The 22,300-nt window shown below is 37.6% G+C and overlaps 1 protein-coding gene across 1 annotated transcript in view; it reads right to left on the bottom strand.

The window, feature by feature from the left end:
• Positions 1–22,300, bottom strand: part of CSMD1 (CUB and Sushi multiple domains 1) — a 1,215,136-nt gene that overhangs the window by 455,069 nt on the left and 737,767 nt on the right. The window contains exons 13-16 of the mRNA XM_017887857.1: positions 21,124–21,318; positions 14,194–14,332; positions 10,947–11,134; positions 513–701 (exon numbers count right to left, since the gene is read on the bottom strand). Coding sequence (XP_017743346.1) covers positions 513–701; positions 10,947–11,134; positions 14,194–14,332; positions 21,124–21,318 — 711 coding nt within the window. The remainder of the gene's footprint in view (positions 1–512; positions 702–10,946; positions 11,135–14,193; positions 14,333–21,123; positions 21,319–22,300) is intronic.

Genomic DNA, 22,300 nt, shown 5'->3' with positions numbered 1-22,300 from the left:
AGAAGATTTGTGTAGGGCAAGAGGAGTGGCTGTTACCATAAAAAGCCGCCAAAGGTCTCCTGAGAGCCTCTGTGCTCAGAATGAGAACTCCCAGAAAAAGGTTCCGCTACAGATTCAGTGCAAGGGAACTAAGACACGCAGTGTAGACTGAGAGGAAGTGTGACACCTGGACGTATGTCAGGGGAAAATCAGGTCTGACATCCTAGGATATGTGTGGCAACTCTATTGCACCCATGCCAGTTTCAATAAATACCGTATGTAAAACACATGTGCAGAACGCAGCTCTCTCTGTTTGATCGTTTGAGGATAAAGTTGAAGGACAGTTGTTCTATCTAGTAGATACAACTTCAAGTGATCAGGAATGATACGATGACGGTATACAACTTTTCAGAGGGAAGTCACGCCAGTCATATGGTACAACCCCCTGAAATATACACACCACTGAGCTACTTAGACATGTGCGCTGTCTCTGCACATCCTCCTGGTGCATTGCCTCACTGAGCTCCACCTACCGTCACAGCTGGGCAAGGCGTGGTTCCACTGGTGGTTCCTCTCACAGACGAGGGGCTCGTCGTCACTTAGTGTGTACCCCGGGTCACAGCTGAACGTTACTGTGGATCTGATGCCAAAGTCGCTGCCATGGCGATGGCCATTCACAGGGATGCCCGGGTCCAGACAGGAGTCTGACTCTAACGTCACACCTGGATGCACAGAACGAATGCAGTCGATGAGGACTGAAAACAATAGAGACCACGCCATCGACTACGAAATAGTCTCAGAAATAATCAGACCTGAAATATTGTGCAAGTGAATCCAACAATAAAGGGACATAAAAGCCAATGCATTTTCAAACATTTGACCTTGTTTTTCAAAAGGGAGATTTCTATTGTTATGCTGTTTACCAGATGTTATCTACATATAACAACCTTGAATAATTAACTAACCTCTCTGAATTTTACTTTTCTTCTTGGAAAATCAATGAATTGCACTAAATAAAGTCTAAGTTTTTCCTGTTCTCTATTTTCACTGCTTTCTCTGTCTCATATATATGAATTAAATACAGAAATATATATGTCTATATTTACATATTCCAGTTAGATTTTGGCAGTTTAACTTTCAAATATATGCATACATACACCCAAACATATACACATATAATGCAATTAAAAACTGTGTTAGTGTTATTTTTCTAAGGTTACATTCCATAAATCCATGCAATTTTCAAATTTTAATTTAAGTCAGCTGCTTTCAAGATAGCTACTATTAGCCTTTGCTAAATGATGTGAAAAATTAATGTGCATGAAGTAATTATGATCATGTCATTATGAGAGTTTCTTTTCTTCTCTCACATTTCTCATTTCTCTTTCTTTTAGAAAACATATATTTTAAGAGCTAAGGAAAATGAGAATAAGGGAAAAACACATCATTGTAATGTTTACATATGCGAAGAAATAAAAAGTCCTTGTTATGGCTGTGTCACGTCTCAGTAAGTGTGAGAACATTAGAATTAATGTCTGAACTGTGAATTAAAAATCTTAAAATAGTTTCAATTTAAAGACTGTTTAGTCTCTAAAAGTGATCTTTGGGATATTGTTTCTGATCATTGCATATACTTTTTTTCCCAAAATTTGAGTGCTATAACTTGGGTCTGACCCCAATAACTTTTTCTTAAATTGTTATTCTAACAAATTTTCTAAACACTAACACATGTCTATTATCCTAAACAACAGGATGTAACTGTCCTGGCTGATGTGCAGCATGGCGGGAAAGCCTTCTTCCAACCTTGGAGGCGCTTCTATTCTGCCAGAGGCAACATGGATATCATTTGGCTAGAAATATATTACCCACCCCCTGCTGCTCCTCCCTCCCTCTCTCTACATACACACCGCACACATGTACACACACACACACACACACACACATTCACTTTCAGAGGCATTATGACTTCTTCCATGACACCCCCACAAACTTTATGCATTACTGACTCTGAATGCACACATAGTACCCAATGCTGGGTGAATGATTTTTTGTTGTTGTTGTTTGTTTACTTTTACTTTAAGTTCAGGGGTACACGGGCAGGTTTGTTACATTGGTAAACTTTTGTCACGGGGGTTTGCTATACAGATTATTTCCTCACCCAAGTATTAAGCCTAGTGTCCATTAGTTGTTTTTCCTGATCCTCTCCCTCCTCCTACCCTCCACCCCCTGAAAGGCCCCAGTGTGTGTTGTTCTCTCTATGTGTCCATGTGTTTTCATCATTTAGCTCCCACTTATAAGTGAGAACATGTGGCATTTGGTTTTCTGTTGCTGCATTAGTTTGCTAAGGATAATGACCTCCAGCTCCTAGCATTAAGATCAAAATCAAGACAAGAATTCCCTCAAAAGAAGCTCTGCTGAAGAAGTGCATTAATCTCTAGGTTTCTGGGGAAAAAAAAAAGTTAACTAAACAATTTCATGTTTTCAAAAGGCTTTCTATGGTCACTAAACAACAGTGTATGCACCATTGCAGCAAAACAGTAATAGAAATTATTATCTTAGAATAAGTGAGAATTATATATTAATGGTTTCAATAATGAAATTTATAAACCATAAACAAAACTTTTCCCACACAAAAGTGAAAAGAGAAAAACTGTGGTAAGAAATAAAAAGCATAGAAAAATTTTAAATGTTTGAATTATTTACATTTAAAACTGAATAAACTTTTAAGGTCACAATTGATGCTTAGTTCTGATATTATGCCATTATATTTTCATTCTTTTTAAATAATAATGGGCACCAATAGTGAGTTTTCGAATATGCAGGCATTGTTCTCTTTTGCATGACAAATTGTTTGAATGGAGAGTCCAGGAGAGGAGGACTGTTGAGTAGTAGAATTATGACACTACATTTGATCTCCAGTTCAACTGAAACTGGCCATGTAGAAGAATCCCGAAACAAGAAAATGGTGGGAAAGAACATCTAGAATTTGGCTGGGCGCAGTGGCTCATGCCTGTAATCCCAGCACTTTGGGAGGCCGAGGCGGGTGGATCACCTGAGGTCAGGAGTTCGAGACCAGCCTGGCCAACAGGGTGAAACCCCATCTCTACTAAAATACAAAATTAGCCAGGTGTGGTGGTGCATGCCTGTAATCCCAGATACTCGGTGGCGGCGGCGCGGGGAAGAACTTATAGAATTTCACAGCAGGTGATTTCTCTCCAATGGGACAAGATATTTATAATATACTAAGATCAGTCTGTGGACACAGGTAGCCAATTTACCTTGTGGGAAAGGCAGGACAAAGTCCTTCTGAGTATTTTGGAGCATTTTCTTTCCCTTCCTGTTTCCTGCCTGACAGCACAAAGAGAAATATGGACCACTGGACTCTGTTGAAATGACGTCTATATTCAGAGTCTGTTCCCACTCCTTCTTACTTGAACCTTAAAGCAACTATGAATTTTGACACAAATAGATATAAACAGTATTTTTTTTCAATTGGCCTTTGCAACATAAGTGACTGAATACATTTGCTACCTAATGAATAAAAGGAGTTGATTACTTCGCCGTGTGCAGCTCATACGGAGGTACATTTGATAGGAGCAGGGTTCTCCCGGAATCATCAGTCTTTATAAAAGTTCTAGTCCAAGGTAGAAATGAACATTCCCTGAGCACATTTCATATGCCAAGCTTAGAGATGTCACTTCTCATAGCCTCCAAAAGGTTTTAAAATAGAGGTTGAAAAGTCACAGTCAATAAAGTCACTGAGCCAAGAAATTAAGCAAACTGGTCATGTTACATTATTTACTGATATTGAAAACTGAGCCTTTGCCTGCTTTTCTCCTTTCTCTCTTTCTCATGCATGCGTGCATGTGTGTGCTTGTGGGTATTAGCGTGCATGTGCTTGTTATATATACCCTTGTATTGCGTCTGGTACCATTACAATCTGACCACTTTCCTTTCCTTTTCTGATCATATAAAAGTCACTGAATCTCAGCAAACCAATTGGTATGGTGTGCATGCACATACAAACCACTAAATATACTTCTTTATCACAATGTTTCTTCCATTAATAATACGATATATGAATCAGACAGTAGAGTATGTACATTTACATGTGATGAATCTTTCTTCTGCCTTCAGAGATTATCAACAAGACATTTTGACAGCATTTTCAAAAAAAGCTCTCAAATTAAATGGAAAACCTCCATACTCTTGAGAATTCCATTTATTTTCCAATTTCTTACAAAACTATGACTATCTCAAAGTGGTGATTCAAAGATCAACAAACAAGCAGATGATCATTCTGGAGCGAGAACGCAATCACTATTACATATAGACACTGTGCCACTTTCCTCGTAAAGAACGGCTAGACTGTTGCTGGACACTAACACATGAGATGATTCCTAAGACTGCGTGTGCGAAGTAGAACTACAATTCACGGTATGCTTTTAGAAAAGCCTCAAAAAAATGACTTCAACATTTCCATCACACAGTTCAGAAAGGCCTTCTGGAGTGAATGCTGTTTACAGTAGCTCACATTGCCTTGTGGCACTGCTGCAAATATAAGGCAGCCTCGAGTACCTGCAGCTGTAATTTCTGCAACACATTTTGTCTGTAGAGAGCTTTGCCATGGGCCTCTTTGCGCATGAAGAAGTGTCATTAATAACTTCACAAAGCAAGGAGTGTTTACAATGTGAAATATTTATGATGAATCACAAAAGAGATGAAAATATTCTTGTTTTAAGAGGAATAAAGAGTTTGATATAAATCATTCCTGGGTCACAGGCAACCCACTTTTAAAGAGTGTGTTGGATGAGTGAGTGTAATCATGTTCTAGTGCCTGCATCTTGGCTTCAGAACCTATTTTGTCGAAGGGTGCTAGACGGCATTACGTGGATGAAGGGGTTGGTAGCATTTGCCTCTTCCAGGCTTGCCACTTTTCTCTGTCTCTGTTTTCTTGCTGGATTCATTGGTTCTTTTATCTCTTCGTGACCTCTGCTGGCCTTGGGCCCTTCCCTCCTGCCTGCCTGCGGGTTCTCTCTCTCCCTAGAGGCCAGGATCTGCATCTGCCTTCACCTCATTCAGAATCACCTTGAGGACTTGATTAAAAGCTCAGGATGCTGATTTTCATCACAAGCTCCCTGAATCACAATATTTGGAATCTGGGCTTGGGGCTCTACAATTTACTAAGCTCCCAGGGATGTGTTAGCAAAATACGATGTTTGAAGAAATCTGCCCCTTCGGCGCCGGGTAAATGGGGACACCCTCTGAGTGGGTGGCAAGCCTTTGAAAGCACTCAGATCTCTACACCACCCACAGAAATAGCAACCGGAACATGTGAGCTGCTGCTCAGGCATCAGTTTTATTTTAAAGCCCTGCAGGTAACTGTTAGGTGCAGCGCCAGTGATAAGCACTCATAAAATCCCAGGCCTTTCCTGACTCATTTTCTTACAACAAGCAAACAAAAGCCATGTCCTGCACCTCATTCACTTCTGTATACTTCCATATGTCTCTTCAAATACACAGCGACTGATACATAAATAAGAAGCGATCCCAAGTCAAGGTTCAGCATCACATTCCTCTGAGGTCCTGTTTCTCCCTTAAGTCAGGGGAATAGATGGCAAACCTTCGAGAGCCTTCAGGAAGCTCACCATACGCAAGTCTGGATGTGTGCTTAGAGCAGTGAGCCTTTTGAGTCACGGTACTGGAAAGTTCCACATCTGACAATTTCCTGTCTTCACTCGCTAGGTGAGGCCTCCAGTCACTTCTGTGACCACAGAGCTACCTCCTGAGATTTCCAACAAGGTGGGAAGGAGAAGGAATGCTAGACTCTGCAGCAGGTCAGAACTTTACGACTCTCACACAATTATCACTGTACTAAACAGGCATCATCTTGGTGACAGTTTTCTTCTTCTTTTAGTGATGCAGAGAAAGAAAATGGCAAAGAGCATTACTCTCTGAGGGGTACTCCAGGTGATGGAAGGATGCCTTATGAGGCCTGCACCCTACTGTTAAACACAGGACAAATGAAAAGAATTCCAAAACATAGGGTAGTCATTCTTTTAAGATTATAAAATCGTTGTCAGGACTATTTACATATTAAATTATTATATTATAGTATAATATAATGTGTATTCTATATTTTATATTAATAAAATGTTATTATTATNTTACCTTGTGGGAAAGGCAGGACAAAGTCCTTCTGAGTATTTTGGAGCATTTTCTTTCCCTTCCTGTTTCCTGCCTGACAGCACAAAGAGAAATATGGACCACTGGACTCTGTTGAAATGACGTCTATATTCAGAGTCTGTTCCCACTCCTTCTTACTTGAACCTTAAAGCAACTATGAATTTTTGACACAAATAGATATAAACAGTATTTTTTTTCAATTGGCCTTTGCAACATAAGTGACTGAATACATTTGCTACCTAATGAATAAAAGGAGTTGATTACTTCGCCGTGTGCAGCTCATACGGAGGTACATTTGATAGGAGCAGGGTTCTCCCGGAATCATCAGTCTTTATAAAAGTTCTAGTCCAAGGTAGAAATGAACATTCCCTGAGCACATTTCATATGCCAAGCTTAGAGATGTCACTTCTCATAGCCTCCAAAAGGTTTTAAAATAGAGGTTGAAAAGTCACAGTCAATAAAGTCACTGAGCCAAGAAATTAAGCAAACTGGTCATGTTACATTATTTACTGATATTGAAAACTGAGCCTTTGCCTGCTTTTCTCCTTTCTCTCTTTCTCATGCATGCGTGCATGTGTGTGCTTGTGGGTATTAGCGTGCATGTGCTTGTTATATATACCCTTGTATTGCGTCTGGTACCATTACAATCTGACCACTTTCCTTTCCTTTTCTGATCATATAAAAAGTCACTGAATCTCAGCAAACCAATTGGTATGGTGTGCATGCACATACAAACCACTAAATATACTTCTTTATCACAATGTTTCTTCCATTAATAATACGATATATGAATCAGACAGTAGAGTATGTACATTTACATGTGATGAATCTTTCTTCTGCCTTCAGAGATTATCAACAAGACATTTTTGACAGCATTTTCAAAAAAAGCTCTCAAATTAAATGGAAAACCTCCATACTCTTGAGAATTCCATTTATTTTCCAATTTCTTACAAAACTATGACTATCTCAAAGTGGTGATTCAAAGATCAACAAACAAGCAGATGATCATTCTGGAGCGAGAACGCAATCACTATTACATATAGACACTGTGCCACTTTCCTCGTAAAGAACGGCTAGACTGTTGCTGGACACTAACACATGAGATGATTCCTAAGACTGCGTGTGCGAAGTAGAACTACAATTCACGGTATGCTTTTAGAAAAGCCTCAAAAAAATGACTTCAACATTTCCATCACACAGTTCAGAAAGGCCTTCTGGAGTGAATGCTGTTTACAGTAGCTCACATTGCCTTGTGGCACTGCTGCAAATATAAGGCAGCCTCGAGTACCTGCAGCTGTAATTTCTGCAACACATTTTGTCTGTAGAGAGCTTTGCCATGGGCCTCTTTGCGCATGAAGAAGTGTCATTAATAACTTCACAAAGCAAGGAGTGTTTACAATGTGAAATATTTATGATGAATCACAAAAGAGATGAAAAATATTCTTGTTTTTAAGAGGAATAAAGAGTTTGATATAAATCATTCCTGGGTCACAGGCAACCCACTTTTAAAGAGTGTGTTGGATGAGTGAGTGTAATCATGTTCTAGTGCCTGCATCTTGGCTTCAGAACCTATTTTGTCGAAGGGTGCTAGACGGCATTACGTGGATGAAGGGGTTGGTAGCATTTGCCTCTTCCAGGCTTGCCACTTTTTCTCTGTCTCTGTTTTTCTTGCTGGATTCATTGGTTCTTTTATCTCTTCGTGACCTCTGCTGGCCTTGGGCCCTTCCCTCCTGCCTGCCTGCGGGTTCTCTCTCTCCCTAGAGGCCAGGATCTGCATCTGCCTTCACCTCATTCAGAATCACCTTGAGGACTAGATTAAAAGCTCAGGATGCTGATTTTCATCACAAGCTCCCTGAATCACAATATTTGGAATCTGGGCTTGGGGCTCTACAATTTACTAAGCTCCCAGGGATGTGTTAGCAAAATACGATGTTTGAAGAAATCTGCCCCTTCGGCGCCGGGTAAATGGGGACACCCTCTGAGTGGGTGGCAAGCCTTTGAAAGCACTCAGATCTCTACACCACCCACAGAAATAGCAACCGGAACATGTGAGCTGCTGCTCAGGCATCAGTTTTATTTTAAAGCCCTGCAGGTAACTGTTAGGTGCAGCGCCAGTGATAAGCACTCATAAAATCCCAGGCCTTTCCTGACTCATTTTCTTACAACAAGCAAACAAAAAGCCATGTCCTGCACCTCATTCACTTCTGTATACTTCCATATGTCTCTTCAAATACACAGCGACTGATACATAAATAAGAAGCGATCCCAAGTCAAGGTTCAGCATCACATTCCTCTGAGGTCCTGTTTCTCCCTTAAGTCAGGGGAATAGATGGCAAACCTTCGAGAGCCTTCAGGAAGCTCACCATACGCAAGTCTGGATGTGTGCTTAGAGCAGTGAGCCTTTTGAGTCACGGTACTGGAAAGTTCCACATCTGACAATTTCCTGTCTTCACTCGCTAGGTGAGGCCTCCAGTCACTTCTGTGACCACAGAGCTACCTCCTGAGATTTCCAACAAGGTGGGAAGGAGAAGGAATGCTAGACTCTGCAGCAGGTCAGAACTTTACGACTCTCACACAATTATCACTGTACTAAACAGGCATCATCTTGGTGACAGTTTTCTTCTTCTTTTTAGTGATGCAGAGAAAGAAAAATGGCAAAGAGCATTACTCTCTGAGGGGTACTCCAGGTGATGGAAGGATGCCTTATGAGGCCTGCACCCTACTGTTAAACACAGGACAAATGAAAAGAATTCCAAAACATAGGGTAGTCATTCTTTTAAGATTATAAAAATCGTTGTCAGGACTATTTACATATTAAATTATTATATTATAGTATAATATAATGTGTATTCTATATTTTATATTAATAAAATGTTATTATTATTATATTAGTGAGGATGACAAGCTAAATAGAAGTTTGTGAATAGGCGTTTTATCATTCCCTGATTTTCCAGAAAGAGAAATAAGAAGAAGCCATTTATTTAAATGACTTGGATAAACAAATTAAATGAGTTTCTGCTGCCTTCATTTAGCCTTTGGAACACTTTCTCTCAAATGGAACTAGAAAAAGCAAAGTCATCTACAGCTACACAAATAGAGATGAAAAGAAAGGAAAACTGTCCTAATATTTGTCAATACCTGAAAATAATTATTTCTCTGAAGTTTCATGCACTATATATCTAAGAACCAAGAAATTCTGGTTTAGAAAAAGTTGGGGGGAGGGTGTGAGGATGAGAAAATACAAGGCTTATTAGCAGTCTTACAAATTCAGATCACTGCTATGTTTACACATATTGTTACTCCAAAGAAAAGTGGCAACTTGAATGGATATTTTAAAGAAACAAAATGTAAAATTTTCTGGTGCTTAAATTTTACTTTAAGTTTCAAAATATGTTACTTTGGAGCAAATGTTGTATATCTATATATGTGAAGAGGAATAACTCTGAGTTAAATTTGAAATTCATCATTGAGTCATTAATAAGCAATTTTCCTTCTATCGGAATATTTTTATCTGAAAGCATACATAATCTTAAGATATACATGCATATGCAGGTTTGTGTATAATTATATGAGTATGTAAAACAGATAAATGTGCATAAAGGTTTATTAATTTAAATGTGCTGGAGCAGGGCTCAGGGAGAGGTTAACAAGAGTAACAGGAGGTGATGTGGGGAATGGAAGGCAAGAAAAAGAATAAAAGGAGATTGGAAACCCAGCGTAGTAGATATGATTCTATGCATGCATTTGTAAAATCATGTGTGTGGGTATATGTACATTTTAAAAACATCTTTACAACTAATAGTGCCTATTTTGAGATAAAGTTCTGAAAAAGAACAACCATAAAACTTGGGCGAAATAAAGGTTTGATTCCTTCCGGTCCAATAGTAATTACACTCAGTCTCCCTTTTTCCATGCTACTCTTTGAGGGAAGTGTTTTCAGACAGAGAAAAGAATAACAGCTGCTTTGCTTTCTTTTGCATTAATTCGCTAATGTTAAAAATGTATTCCTAGGGGGGATTCCCGTCAGCTAGATTTCAGAAGTATATTTGCATGAATATTATCATAAAATAATACAATTACTTAATCTCATCATTTCAGAAGCTAAAACTTTGACTTCAAGAAACAAAAACGGGATGGAATACTTTCCATTTGGAAGTTTGAACTGTCTTGCAAAATACATTCCATTATAATATTTTGACATTTGTTTTAAAATATGTTTAATAATTGTTTTAAAGTATTATTCATACTTGTTGAAACATTGTTAACAATTGTTTGGAATTTGGTAAGGTTTAGCGGGTTTTAATTCCTTCTCCTCTCTTCATTACCTGACTTGCACCCTGTGAAACGTGTCTATCTGTACTCACAGATTTGGTACCACAAATTCACCTAATTCTGTTTTTCTAGCAAGGATCCTTTTCTCCATTGCCCAGGTTAACATAATTTTAGTAATAAATCCGATAAGATTTTGGTCAGAAAGTATATTTTCTAATAATAGAAGTATATTATTACTTCATGCTGAAGATGAACCCATTTCATTGTCTTTATTATTTTACTTTATCCTAGGCGATGGATACGTATTTTTGAGAGTTAAAAGGCAATAACTCCAAGATGCTCTCTTATGAATAAGAGAAGCTTCTTACAATTGCATAGTATGGTTTTGCCAGAGTCAAGCAGGATTAGTAAACCAACACAGTCATCTGCAGGCTGGAAATAAGAACTCAGATTTTCAGTTTTCCCATGCCTGCTGCCCGGCCAGGCTGTCAAGGCAAGGTGCAACTCACTCTCATAGTGGATGAGGAAGCCGATGCTGGAGCGGCTGTTGTCAGTGGTGAAGAGCAGGTACATGAAATTCCCGGTGCTGATGAGAAACTGGGGTGCCTGGGTGCCGTGGTACTCGCCGATCAGCGGGGATGAACTGGCTGGCCCGTCTCTGACCTCCAAGGTGTCATAATTGACCTCTGTCTGAAATCTGCAAATATGTACATCCCATTAGAAAAGACATGCAGAGCTGCCCGCTTACAGACGTGCTCCTGACATCCTCATTCCTTAATCAGAAACCCTTGTACGTTAATATAAAGAAAATAGTTGAAATTACATATGCTTAAAACTTCGGGACATATATAAGGATAGTACGTTCTTTTCTTGATGAGACGGCACAGCTTAAATCCCTTTCTCTTCTTATCTGATATTCTGTCTTACAACATAACAAATGCAAGAGGAGGTTTTCATTCAGCTTAAACGAAAATACCAAGAACCAGATTAGTTTTCTTAGATGACTGACAGATACATAGACAGATAGATAGATAGATAGATAGATAGATAGATAGATAGATAGATAGATAGATAGATAGATAGATAGATAGATAGATAGATAGATTATTCGAAATAGTAAAAACTCAATTACATATTTTAAACTATTTTTTGGCATTCCCTATTTAACGTAACTATAGACATCTGAAAATGGGCACACTAGAATGAAATAGTCTCTTCAAGGAAGATCATTAAACATGTGTGATGATAGCTTAAATATCTTTCATGAAAAAAAAATCATGTGCCTTTTTAAATTGCATTATCTCTTTTAAGACATTAGAATAACCCTAGGTATGTTGCCATTTCAGACATGAAAGGATACTTTAATAGCTTGGAAAAGTTAGAACAGCTTCCAAAAAGTGCTTAGGTTTTCTTATGCTTCCAGAAAATCTGGCCCGATATTACATATAAAGTTGCAGCCACTTGGGTCCCCTTTGATGCAATGTAGGTACCACTCCAGGCACTGAGATAATTTTCTAAATGGGCCCATCTTGTACTCCAAGAGCTAACCAGGTTTCTGAGTGCCTGACTTTGCTCTCAGGGAGCAGCTTAAGCATCATAAGCCTCTGACTCACTCAGTCACTTTGAGCCAAAGGATCCCACGCTCTAAACCCTGTGCCATTAGCCCCCACGCTCCGTGCTGGATGTTACTGATGAATGGGGAGAAAACTTGCGAGAGGGGAAGCAATCTTAGTGTCGTGGCACGTAGCAACAGAAAAGGATGTTGAAACCAAAGGGCTGTGCCCTGCATGCATTAGATTATGTACACCCTGATTAGTGCAAAGGCACATGATTACACATTCCTGCAACTAGTGAATGTGTATCCTGAACCCCATTCTTCCATTAGTTCAAACCATTTGTACATCACACGGCTGGACCAGAACAGGGACACAGGCTGGCACATTTGGGATCTGATAGTGCCAACTTTGTCTTATGACACTACTCTAAATCTTTTTCTAAAAACTGATGTCTTAGTTGTTTGAGTTCAAATTCCAGAAGTCTGGATAAGCATGAAAGCAATCTTCTTTGATGCAGTCACACTGAAGTTGTCCTATCCTGTTTCTTTAGTAACAGTGAGGACTGACAAAGTCTGACAAAATGCATATTTCAACAGCTGGAAGATTTCCGGGGTGACCTTGGAAACAGAAACTTCTGGATGTTCTTTGCTGTGGGGCAGCCTAACTAACACACACGGTCTGGCAACACCATCAGCACAGGGCTCAGAATTAGCGTGCACAATCCCATCCTTTAAGAAGGTGTCAGTCCATCGGTCATGGTTGAAAAACACATTTCCTTATGCAATTCATCTTTTAAGAGCTATGTACTATGTCTAGAGTAAAGATCACACATGTCTAAAAATATTAGAAATATTGGGTATTTCCAAATGGAATTCAGCAAAACAGCACACTGAAATAATATTGAATGAACAAGATTGGGAAAAATCAAGCAAATATCTTGCTTCAGGTAACTGAAAATAGAGGGCTAATAAACTGTTCCAGACAGGAATATAGGATCACTACTTTTACTAAATTATTTAAATTTGATATGCTTCTGGGAGTCAGGGTGTGCTTCAGCTCCACCTGCCAATACCAGAAAGTGGAGAAATTCATAAGAATTTAACATAAACAACTGAATATTTTCAGAGTTAATATTTTCTCAAATGACTGATTATATACAGTAATTTACTCTCTAATACAGTTGAATTTATAAACAGTTTTTTTCTTTTGTTCTGAGAGATTGTCCTCTTGGGGATTATTATTATTTTGTCAGAGGCAAGTAAAAAAATAAAAATAATTATTTCAAATAAATATAATTACTGAAAGTTAACACAACTCCTGCTGAAAACCTTTCCTGTATTGATGTTAATATAATGATGTTCATCTATCGTGAGACACCATAATATTCTAGATACTGAAATCCAGAATATAGTCTAGTCAAGAAGAAGGTCATTGTTAGAGAAAGCCCCATGTTATGCAGAGAGCAACCTCGAAACATTAAGCAAACATGCCTCCCTAGCCTTTGGTTCACGTGGCTTAATGCCAAAACGTTTTTAGTTTTTAATCATCAATTTGGTTTCAGTGTTGAGACAAACGGGAAAAATTTATTATGCCGAACTCCAACAGCAGGCTTATGTTTAAATAAACAAATACCTACACAGCCCAGCATGCTTATGTTTTAGATCCTGAAATGCATTGTTCAATAGCTAAGCCAAACAACGTTCTAGTGACAGTATCACTCATAGGCGATGAGCTGGTAATGGATCTGCTGTCCACACCCCACTGCCCACTCATCATCACTAGCTGCCCTTAGTGACCAGCAGCCACCACCAGAACAGCAGAGCTGATTTCCTCTGCCACAGCAGGCACCTAAGGCACCAGGGGACCCAGAGCGACTTCCATGTGCAATCAGACACCAAGCAGAATGGATTCCAGTGCGGGTCCAAAACCCAGAGTCAGATACAAGGGTCGAACCTCAGGAATGGTCCTCCAGGACTGGCACTTCCCTTACTAAACTCCAGAGCTGTGGCTCAGGGTGGGCTTAGAGATAGCACTGAAGAAGAACAAAACTTACAAGTAAGTGCCTGTTTCTGGTAAAGTGTGCTCCTTTGCGGGAACCGAAGAGAACTACCATCTTTTTAAGGTTTAAGATCAATTTACTAAAAATACGGAAGAGACACACATCATTAAGTCCAAATGAAGACTAATTTTGTTTTCTTACCTATCGAAAGTTATTTTGATAGAGTGGCCTGGTTTTGCTTCAATAATCCATTCACAATTTAAAGAATCCTTATAATACCCTGGCCATCCAGGAGGCAAAATGACTCCGCTGGATGCTGTCAGATGTCCACCACATGGAGCTAAAACAAGATGCACAATATCTATTAGATCAAATGAGACAGAAAGATAGGCGATAACAACACCTGGATAAAAGCAAGAATTTGCTTCTGTGTTCATGGATTGAATATTTTCAAGTATCAAAGCAAATCTTATTCCCAAGCAAATTGTACATTTATTGAAAGCAGGGTCTATATATGCTACCTCCATGTACTTATCATTAACTTGAAGCAAAGTTCTTTTTCTCTAATAATGGTAATATGTACGTGAGTTCTCTGTGCTAATTGACTTACCTCATTTAATTGCCAACCACTTCATGGCGTACATGCCCAGTTATCTATAGTTCACATGCATTTGGAATTTAACAAATATCTATGGATAAGCAAATGTAAAATGACCTCACATTTCAAAACAGATACATACACACATCCTTAGGTGTGTGTATGTATGTGTTTATTTACTTCTACTGTGTGCATTTTATTAAAATCAACAGCCACATGCAACATATAATTTGCGAGTGTTAGGAAACAAAACAAAACTTTCATCAAATTTGATAAGTATAGAATTAGACTGCATGACCCTTTTGAAAGGTTATGTGACAGTGATTTCTAATTGCAAAGGAGAAATAAAGTTTGAAAGGGTACATAACTAATGCTCAGTGAAAGTGATTATACATACCTGTAACATCTAAAGGAATTTTAAATAGCATACAATATTTCATACCATAATTAAGACTATGTCTCTGGCCACATGTTTTTTTTTTTTTTTTTCAGATTTTATGTATTCTTTCTCAAAATTATTTGCCATTAGTAACCATCTTTGTGAATTTATAGATATCAAATAAAGTACATGAAAACACTCCAAGTTAAAAAAAATTGTTTTGGAAAAAATATTTCTTTTATTTAAAAATTGCCATATGTATAATGCAAGAAAGCAAAAAGTTTATATCATTTTAGACATATTTTGATGCTAGAAAAAATATGAATTAGTGAAATTTATGGATTTACCAATAGCATCTTAATTTACATCAGGAAACAAAGAAAAAATAAAAGTAAAAAAATTATGGAAAGTACATGACCATATATTGGGATATATTGGAATTCAAATATATTTGAAGTAACATTTGGAAATTTTGTTATGGGAAAATCTTTGCAACAGAATATTAAACTTCAAAAGCAGGATAAAAAATTGCCCATATATTATAAATATAATGAAAGAAAATTTTTATTCAGTGAACAGGGGAGTGGAATTTAAAAACATGTTAATAATGGATAGCACTGGGATTGCTTTGTAGATCACATTTTTGATAGTTTTTCTTTTTTTTTTTTTTAACCAAATAAGTTGCAATTGTTATTTCTATACCTATGCATTATTCTATAGTTTAAAAATATGCAATCAGGGTAATTTTTATGAATTTAAGCTCCTGAAGAACACTTGATTTTTTGTAATAATTTTTAAAACAACAAGTTTATACTAATTACTATTTTAATTTTTCTAGTTAAGTTCTTAAATTCACATTTGGAGTCTATGAATCACATATCCATATACATAAATATTATATATAACTTAATTCCTTTATTTTGTGAAGTGATGCAGCAAATCTTTTTAAGAATACAACTTAAGCAAAATTAAATATATTAAATATATGATGTTTATTTTGTCACGTTTAACCATCCAAAGATACTATATAAGAAAGACATATGGCAGATGCAGAATTCCAAAAAAATTATGATAATTGAGCTATTTCTAAAATCTGCATGAGTTATTTCTATGTCTTATTTTCCATATAAATACAAAACCAAAAGTTTCCTTTACTTTAGTAATTTTTTTTATTTTGCATTTTTATATTTCTTGGAATATAACTAACTTGTCACATATTATTTTATTATACTCTTACCCATCACTTTATAATTTACAGTGTACACTAGAACCTGAAATGCTTTATCCTGATGACATAGACACTTTAATAATCATACTGTCGATAAGCAAAATTTACACTAAAATTGTAAGTAATAGTCTCAGTAAGTAGATAGTAAGTAAATAGTAAGTAATAAGTTTGTATTAGTCAGTTTGGATTAGATTACACTGTGGTAACAAATAGCCCTGCAACTGTAGTAGCTACAATGGGAAGTGAATTCCTCACACATGTGGCACGTCTAGTTCTGTAAGACACAGGTCCCTTCTTCAGTTGCTATGGCAGGTGGGAAAAGGCCTTGTGAGGGCAATCAAAGATGCTGAGCCAGAAGCTGAGTACATCACTTCCATATATTCCTAACTGACCAGAACCCATCACAAGTTTCCTTTAATCCACAAGATTCCAAAAAAGACATTCCACTTGATGGAGACCAAAAATATTTGATGAACGGCATCAATGATGTTCATATTCACTTAGCTGATAACAAAAAAAGCAAATATATGCATGAGGGGTTTAGAAAGCAATTTCTTCTTTGCTTTCTTTTTTTTTTTTTTTTTTGGATAATTTAAATTACAGGTATGAACTCCCTGATACTGTATTTCTAAAACAAAACAAAAGAAAACACAAACCTTCTTGATTACATGTGCGTTTTTTTCTATAGCTTTATTTTTCATAGAACAATCTGATTTGGGTTGCGTTAATGTTGGCTTGATGAAATGTTATGTAGGAGGCAGCTGGTCTTTTCCATTATCCGCACTAGTGCACAACACTAAGCTTCTCTAGACTTGAACGAGAACTCACTCACTCCCCTGTAGGGTGCTTGTGTCTTTTTCAATGTTCAATCCTTCATCTTTTTTTCAATTCTTTTCTATGGTACTTTACTCACATTTTATACTTTTTATTTGAGTCATTTTTGGTATTTTATCTTTTGCTAGAAAATCGCCCATTTGCTACAGACTTTAAGATTTGCTGCCATAGAGTTGAGGTTTTCATGTATAGTCATTTTTCCCCAAAATAGCTTGAGTTTTTAATGATGCCACTGAGCTGCATTGAGAAATATGAGCCTGTTAGAAGCAGAACAAAGAAAGAAAGAGAAACCTTTTGCCCGGAGGCCACACAATTTATATTCAACATGTGCCTGGCATCCAAGAAATTCTTCCAGAATAAATAAATAACCTATGTTTTTAAATAAAAAAATTGCTCTATTGTGAGCTTTTCATTGTTTATGTAAAGTTGTATTATTTTTGTGATAGGGATAATTTCGCTTTTATGTTACTAAACATCTATAACATTTTTCTTTCCTAGTTCCTTTTATCAGAATCATAAACAGTTTGTCCAGCTTATTGATATTAACAAAGAACTCACTCTTGCTTTAAATTGTTTATAACACTTGAATTTTATTAATAGCATCCTAATTTATTTTGTTTTTTCTAACTTTTAATCTTATTAAATTTCTTTATTTTTTGATCATTTTGTTCTACATTAGAGGACTTAAAGATATACATTTTCCTTGAAACACAGGTTTTGTTGTCTCACATTGTTTCTGTTAGAAAGTACTGTTTGCATGGCTTCCAGGTGGGATAGCATAGGCATTGAGGTTTGAGTTTCTATTTAATGTAAAATTATAGTGGACTTTTGATGTCAATGAGGTTTGCTTGTGTTTCTATTTTTATTGCATATTTCTACTTTAATTGGAATATTACAGGACTTGTGACCTATAACTTATTGTAATTTTTTTTTTTTTTTTTTTGAGACGGAGTTTTGGTCTGCCACCCAGGCTGGAGTGCAGTGGCCGGATCTCAGCTCACTACAAGCTCCGCCTCCCGGGTTTACGCCATTCTCCTGCCTCAGCCTCCCGAGTAGCTGGGACTACAGGCGCCCGCCTCGTCGCCCGGCTAGTTTTTTGTATTTTAAGTAGAGACAGGGTTTCACCGTATTAGCCAGGATGGTCTCGATCTCCTGACCTCGTGATCCGCCCGTCTCGGCCTCCCAAAGTGCTGGGATTACAGGCTTGAGCCACCGCGCCCAGCCTGTAATTTGTTAAGGTTCACTTTGTGGTCAATTATATAATTGATTTTTTAAAATATTTTTTGAGAAAAACAATAAATAGGAGTATTCTGTAAGGGATGTGAGGTTCTTGGAACATTTCTTAAATCAAGTTTGCTATCTGTATTACTCACTACTTCATTGCTATATTATTTTTTTCCCTACTAGATGCATTTACTTCTGAAAGTTGGTTTTCTATTTGTTTTCAGCAGAGGCACTGATTGGGGTACCCATCTGTTCCATCAGAGTATCCCCTACCTTCTCTGAGGCTCAGCTACATTCAGTCATTAGGTTTCCCGTGCAGGTAGACTTTTAACATCTTTTCCTATTAACTTTTTCTTTCTGCCGAGGGTTTCCTTTGTTAACAACCTATAGTTGGCTTTTGCCTTTAACCTCACCCTGTTTGTGCTGTGGTCCCCACTCACCCTGCAGCTTGTAACACATCTGCAATCAGCCTATTACGGTAAAGGACATAAGGGACAGCTTGACTTGTGGCCAGGACAGAACAGAGATGAGAGTGTAGTGTTCACTTTAAACTTCTTTCTCCTGAAAACTCATGCTTCCAAATCACAGCCATATGCTTGGCTAGAACATGATTTGCACCCATGACTAACTGTGCACTGTAATTAGTATCGTATATTTGAGCACCACATGTGTACATATTTACTTATTTATAAAAGATGAAAACCTACCCTTTTATTAACATTTTGTACAACATAAAATACAAAAACTGTACATTTACAATATGTGATGGAAATAGATACAAATGAAATTTCAACTATTAAGAATGTTTTCTTGCCCTTCTATGTATCAATAGTTCACCCATGGGTGGTGCTTCTCGTCCACCCACAAATTGTTTTTACAATGTATGAAAAGGGTGAACATCAGAACACCCTCCTTTACATTTAGTATCACCAGATGATACAATAAATAGGACTTAGTTAGAAGTTTCTACTTCTCCTCTGAGGTCAGGAGTTCAAGACCAGCCTGGCCAACATGGTGAAACCTTCGCTCTACTAAAAATACAAAAATTAGCCAGGCGTGGTGGCAGGTGTCTGTAATCCTAGTTACTCAGGATGGCTGAGGCAGAAGAATTGCTTGAATACAGGAGGCGGAGGTTACAGTGAGCTGAGATTGCACCACTGTACTCCAGCCTGAGCGACAGAGCCAGACTCTGTCTCATCAAAAAAAAAAAAAAAAAGCGTTTCTACTTTGAGTAACGGTGAGTAACTTTGGAGGTGGGCCAGGGTAGGATGAGGTGGTGAAGGATCATAGCCCCATCACACTGTGGCTGTCATGGAGGAGTTTAATGCTCCACACCTAGATCCCAGCTCTGCTTAGACTCCTTGATAGAGATTACGGGTCTGAGAATGTCATTTCAAGGTATTTGAGACAGGGGAGAAATTCTCAACTGTATGTGATATTTAATATATATTCCTTTTCTATTCACTTGCTTACAATAAATACATGTTGACAAAGACAACTGAGAAAATAAAAAAAACTAAGAGGGAAAAATCACCCGTAACCATAATTAACATTTTGGTGTGTAGCCTTCTTTTTAGTGTTTTACAAAATGATTATCATGAGATATGTATGTATTTGTGGCACATGTTCCTCCATCCTTTGGTCTTTCAAATGCTAAGGATACCTGAGACTCTTTGATCTTATGATCTTTGTATTGATACCTATTATTCTTCATGATTTATCTAACTAATCCTCTGCTGTTTAAAGTTGAATCATTTCCAGCTCTTCACTGCTATAAACAGTCTTGCAGAAAACATTCTTGAAAAAATTTGTATAGTTGCTTCACTATTTCTTTATGATATTGATCCAGGAATATAATTTATGACTCAAAAGACAAGAACAATTTTAAGAGTCCTACTAAGAATTTTCACTACAATACCGTGATTTTATATCATCTATAGCATGACTAGGAAATGCCAGTTTCTACATAACCTTTTCAATAATACATCTTATTCACCTGTTTAGATCTTTGCTAACAAGATAGGCAAAAATGGTATTTCACTTTTCTTTTTAAATTTGTACTTCTTTGATATATACTGGAGGTAAGTTTTTTAAAAAATATTTTCTTAGGTTATTGTGCACTGACTATTCTGATATGGAATGTGAACATATACTTTAAGTAAACATTTTTAAAATGAGTAGTAATTATCAGAGGCAACATCTTTTTCCTTAAAATATTTTCCTCTCTATATTTATTAGATAAGTAACCAGAACAGAAATATGAAGAAGAAAATTAGGTGGTATTTATGTCAGCTGTAATGAGAACTACAAAATAGTTAACTCTAAGCAACACTGTTATAGGTTGAATTTCGTCCCCTCAAAGTTCATACGTTGAGGTCCTAAACCTCAGCGCCTCAGATGGTGACTGTATTTGAAGATACGGTCCTTGCAGATGAATTTAGTTAGGATAAGGTGTTGCTAGAATAGGGGGACCTCAATGACTGTTCTTTTAACAAGGAGAATTTAGACACAGGGACAGAAACACATAAACAGGGAGAGCTCCTTGTGAGTCTGGAGGCAGAGATGAGGGTGAGGCTTCTCCAGCCACAGAATGCTAGAGATTGCCACAAACCGCCGGGAGCTGGAGGACCAGCCTGGGGCAGATCCTCCCTCAGAGTCACAGAAGGAACTCTCCCGCCGACGTCACCTGGATCTCAGACTTCCAGCCTCCAGAACTGGGAGACTACGTTCCTATTGTCTCAGCGACTGTGTGTGGTATTTTGTTAGGACAGTCCCCCAAGCTAATGCAGTTTGCTGGTTTGTGTGTGTGTGCCTGAAGATAGATGTGTGACTTCAAAGGAGAAGAGTGGGTGGTGGCAGGGACTGCACCTTCACAGCGGGGCACAGTGGAGCTCCAGACCACGTTCCCGTCTTGCAGGATGCAGGTGATGGACTCGGATCCCTGGGTCTTGACAAAGCCATCGTCACAGTGGAAAGAAACCGAGCTCCCGAGTAGAAACCTGTCACCAAAACGCCGTCCGTTTATAGGAATGCCAGGATCGTGGCACTCATTCTGACCAAATGCTGAAAGAAAAAAAGGAACAAAAATACTTGAGTATTAATTTCATGTATTAAAAGAGAAGAAAACAGAACAAGCTTATAGAGCATTCGTATAATGTATATAATTATATACATTTCAGTTGTATCATTCATAGCTAGATAGATATACATTAATAAATATCAGTGTCTAGTGAGAAAGAGGGAGCAGGGAGATGAACAGATATAACTATCATTTATACAGCAATTTAGGGTTTGAAAAGCACTTTTCCTAAGAGCCTAGACAAAGAGAGAACTGATACAGTGGGTGGTAGAAAGTGGGCTCAGGATTTCTCTTGTTAGAATTCTGATTTTTTTCTTGCTATGTCAGGACTCTGACATTGGGCAGATGACTCGATGCTCTAAGCCTAGCTATCTTTATTTACAGAATGAGAGACTATTAAATTTATATCCTCTAGTTACTGTAACATTAAATGAAACAATTATTGCCCAATTCTAAGTATTGTGCCTAAGAAAGTAGGCAGTTAGTACATCATAATGTAGTATTATTCATATTCATATTCTCTCACTTTATTCCCTCTACAGTGCATTTAAGTAGATATTCTTATACAAAATAGGTTTTAAAATGAGGAGCCTAAAGCAAAGAGAAGTTAGTTGTCATTAAACTTCACTAATTACATACTAGTGCTGTATTTTAATCCTTGGCTCCTGACATCATATTACTCAGTTGTTTTTACTACACTACTTTGTTGCAGGAAAGATGCATGGGTGGCTGAGTGGGTGGGTGGATGGTTGTATAGATGGGAAGAAGAATAGAAGGAAGGATGAGTGCCTTGCTGGCTAGATGGATGAATGGAGGGATGGATGGAAAGATGAATTGAAGGATGGATGAATGGATGCATGGATGGATGGATGGACAGATGGAAGGATGGATAAATGGAAGGATATGGATGGATGGATGGATGAAATAATAGATAAATGGATTAATGGAAAGGAAGAAAGGAAGGGA

Source organism: Rhinopithecus bieti, unplaced genomic scaffold (assembly GCF_001698545.2).
Source record: "Rhinopithecus bieti isolate Rb0 unplaced genomic scaffold, ASM169854v2 scaffold_15838, whole genome shotgun sequence".
Taxonomy (NCBI): domain Eukaryota; kingdom Metazoa; phylum Chordata; class Mammalia; order Primates; family Cercopithecidae; genus Rhinopithecus; species Rhinopithecus bieti.
This window is presented reverse-complemented; position numbering and strand designations above follow the sequence as displayed.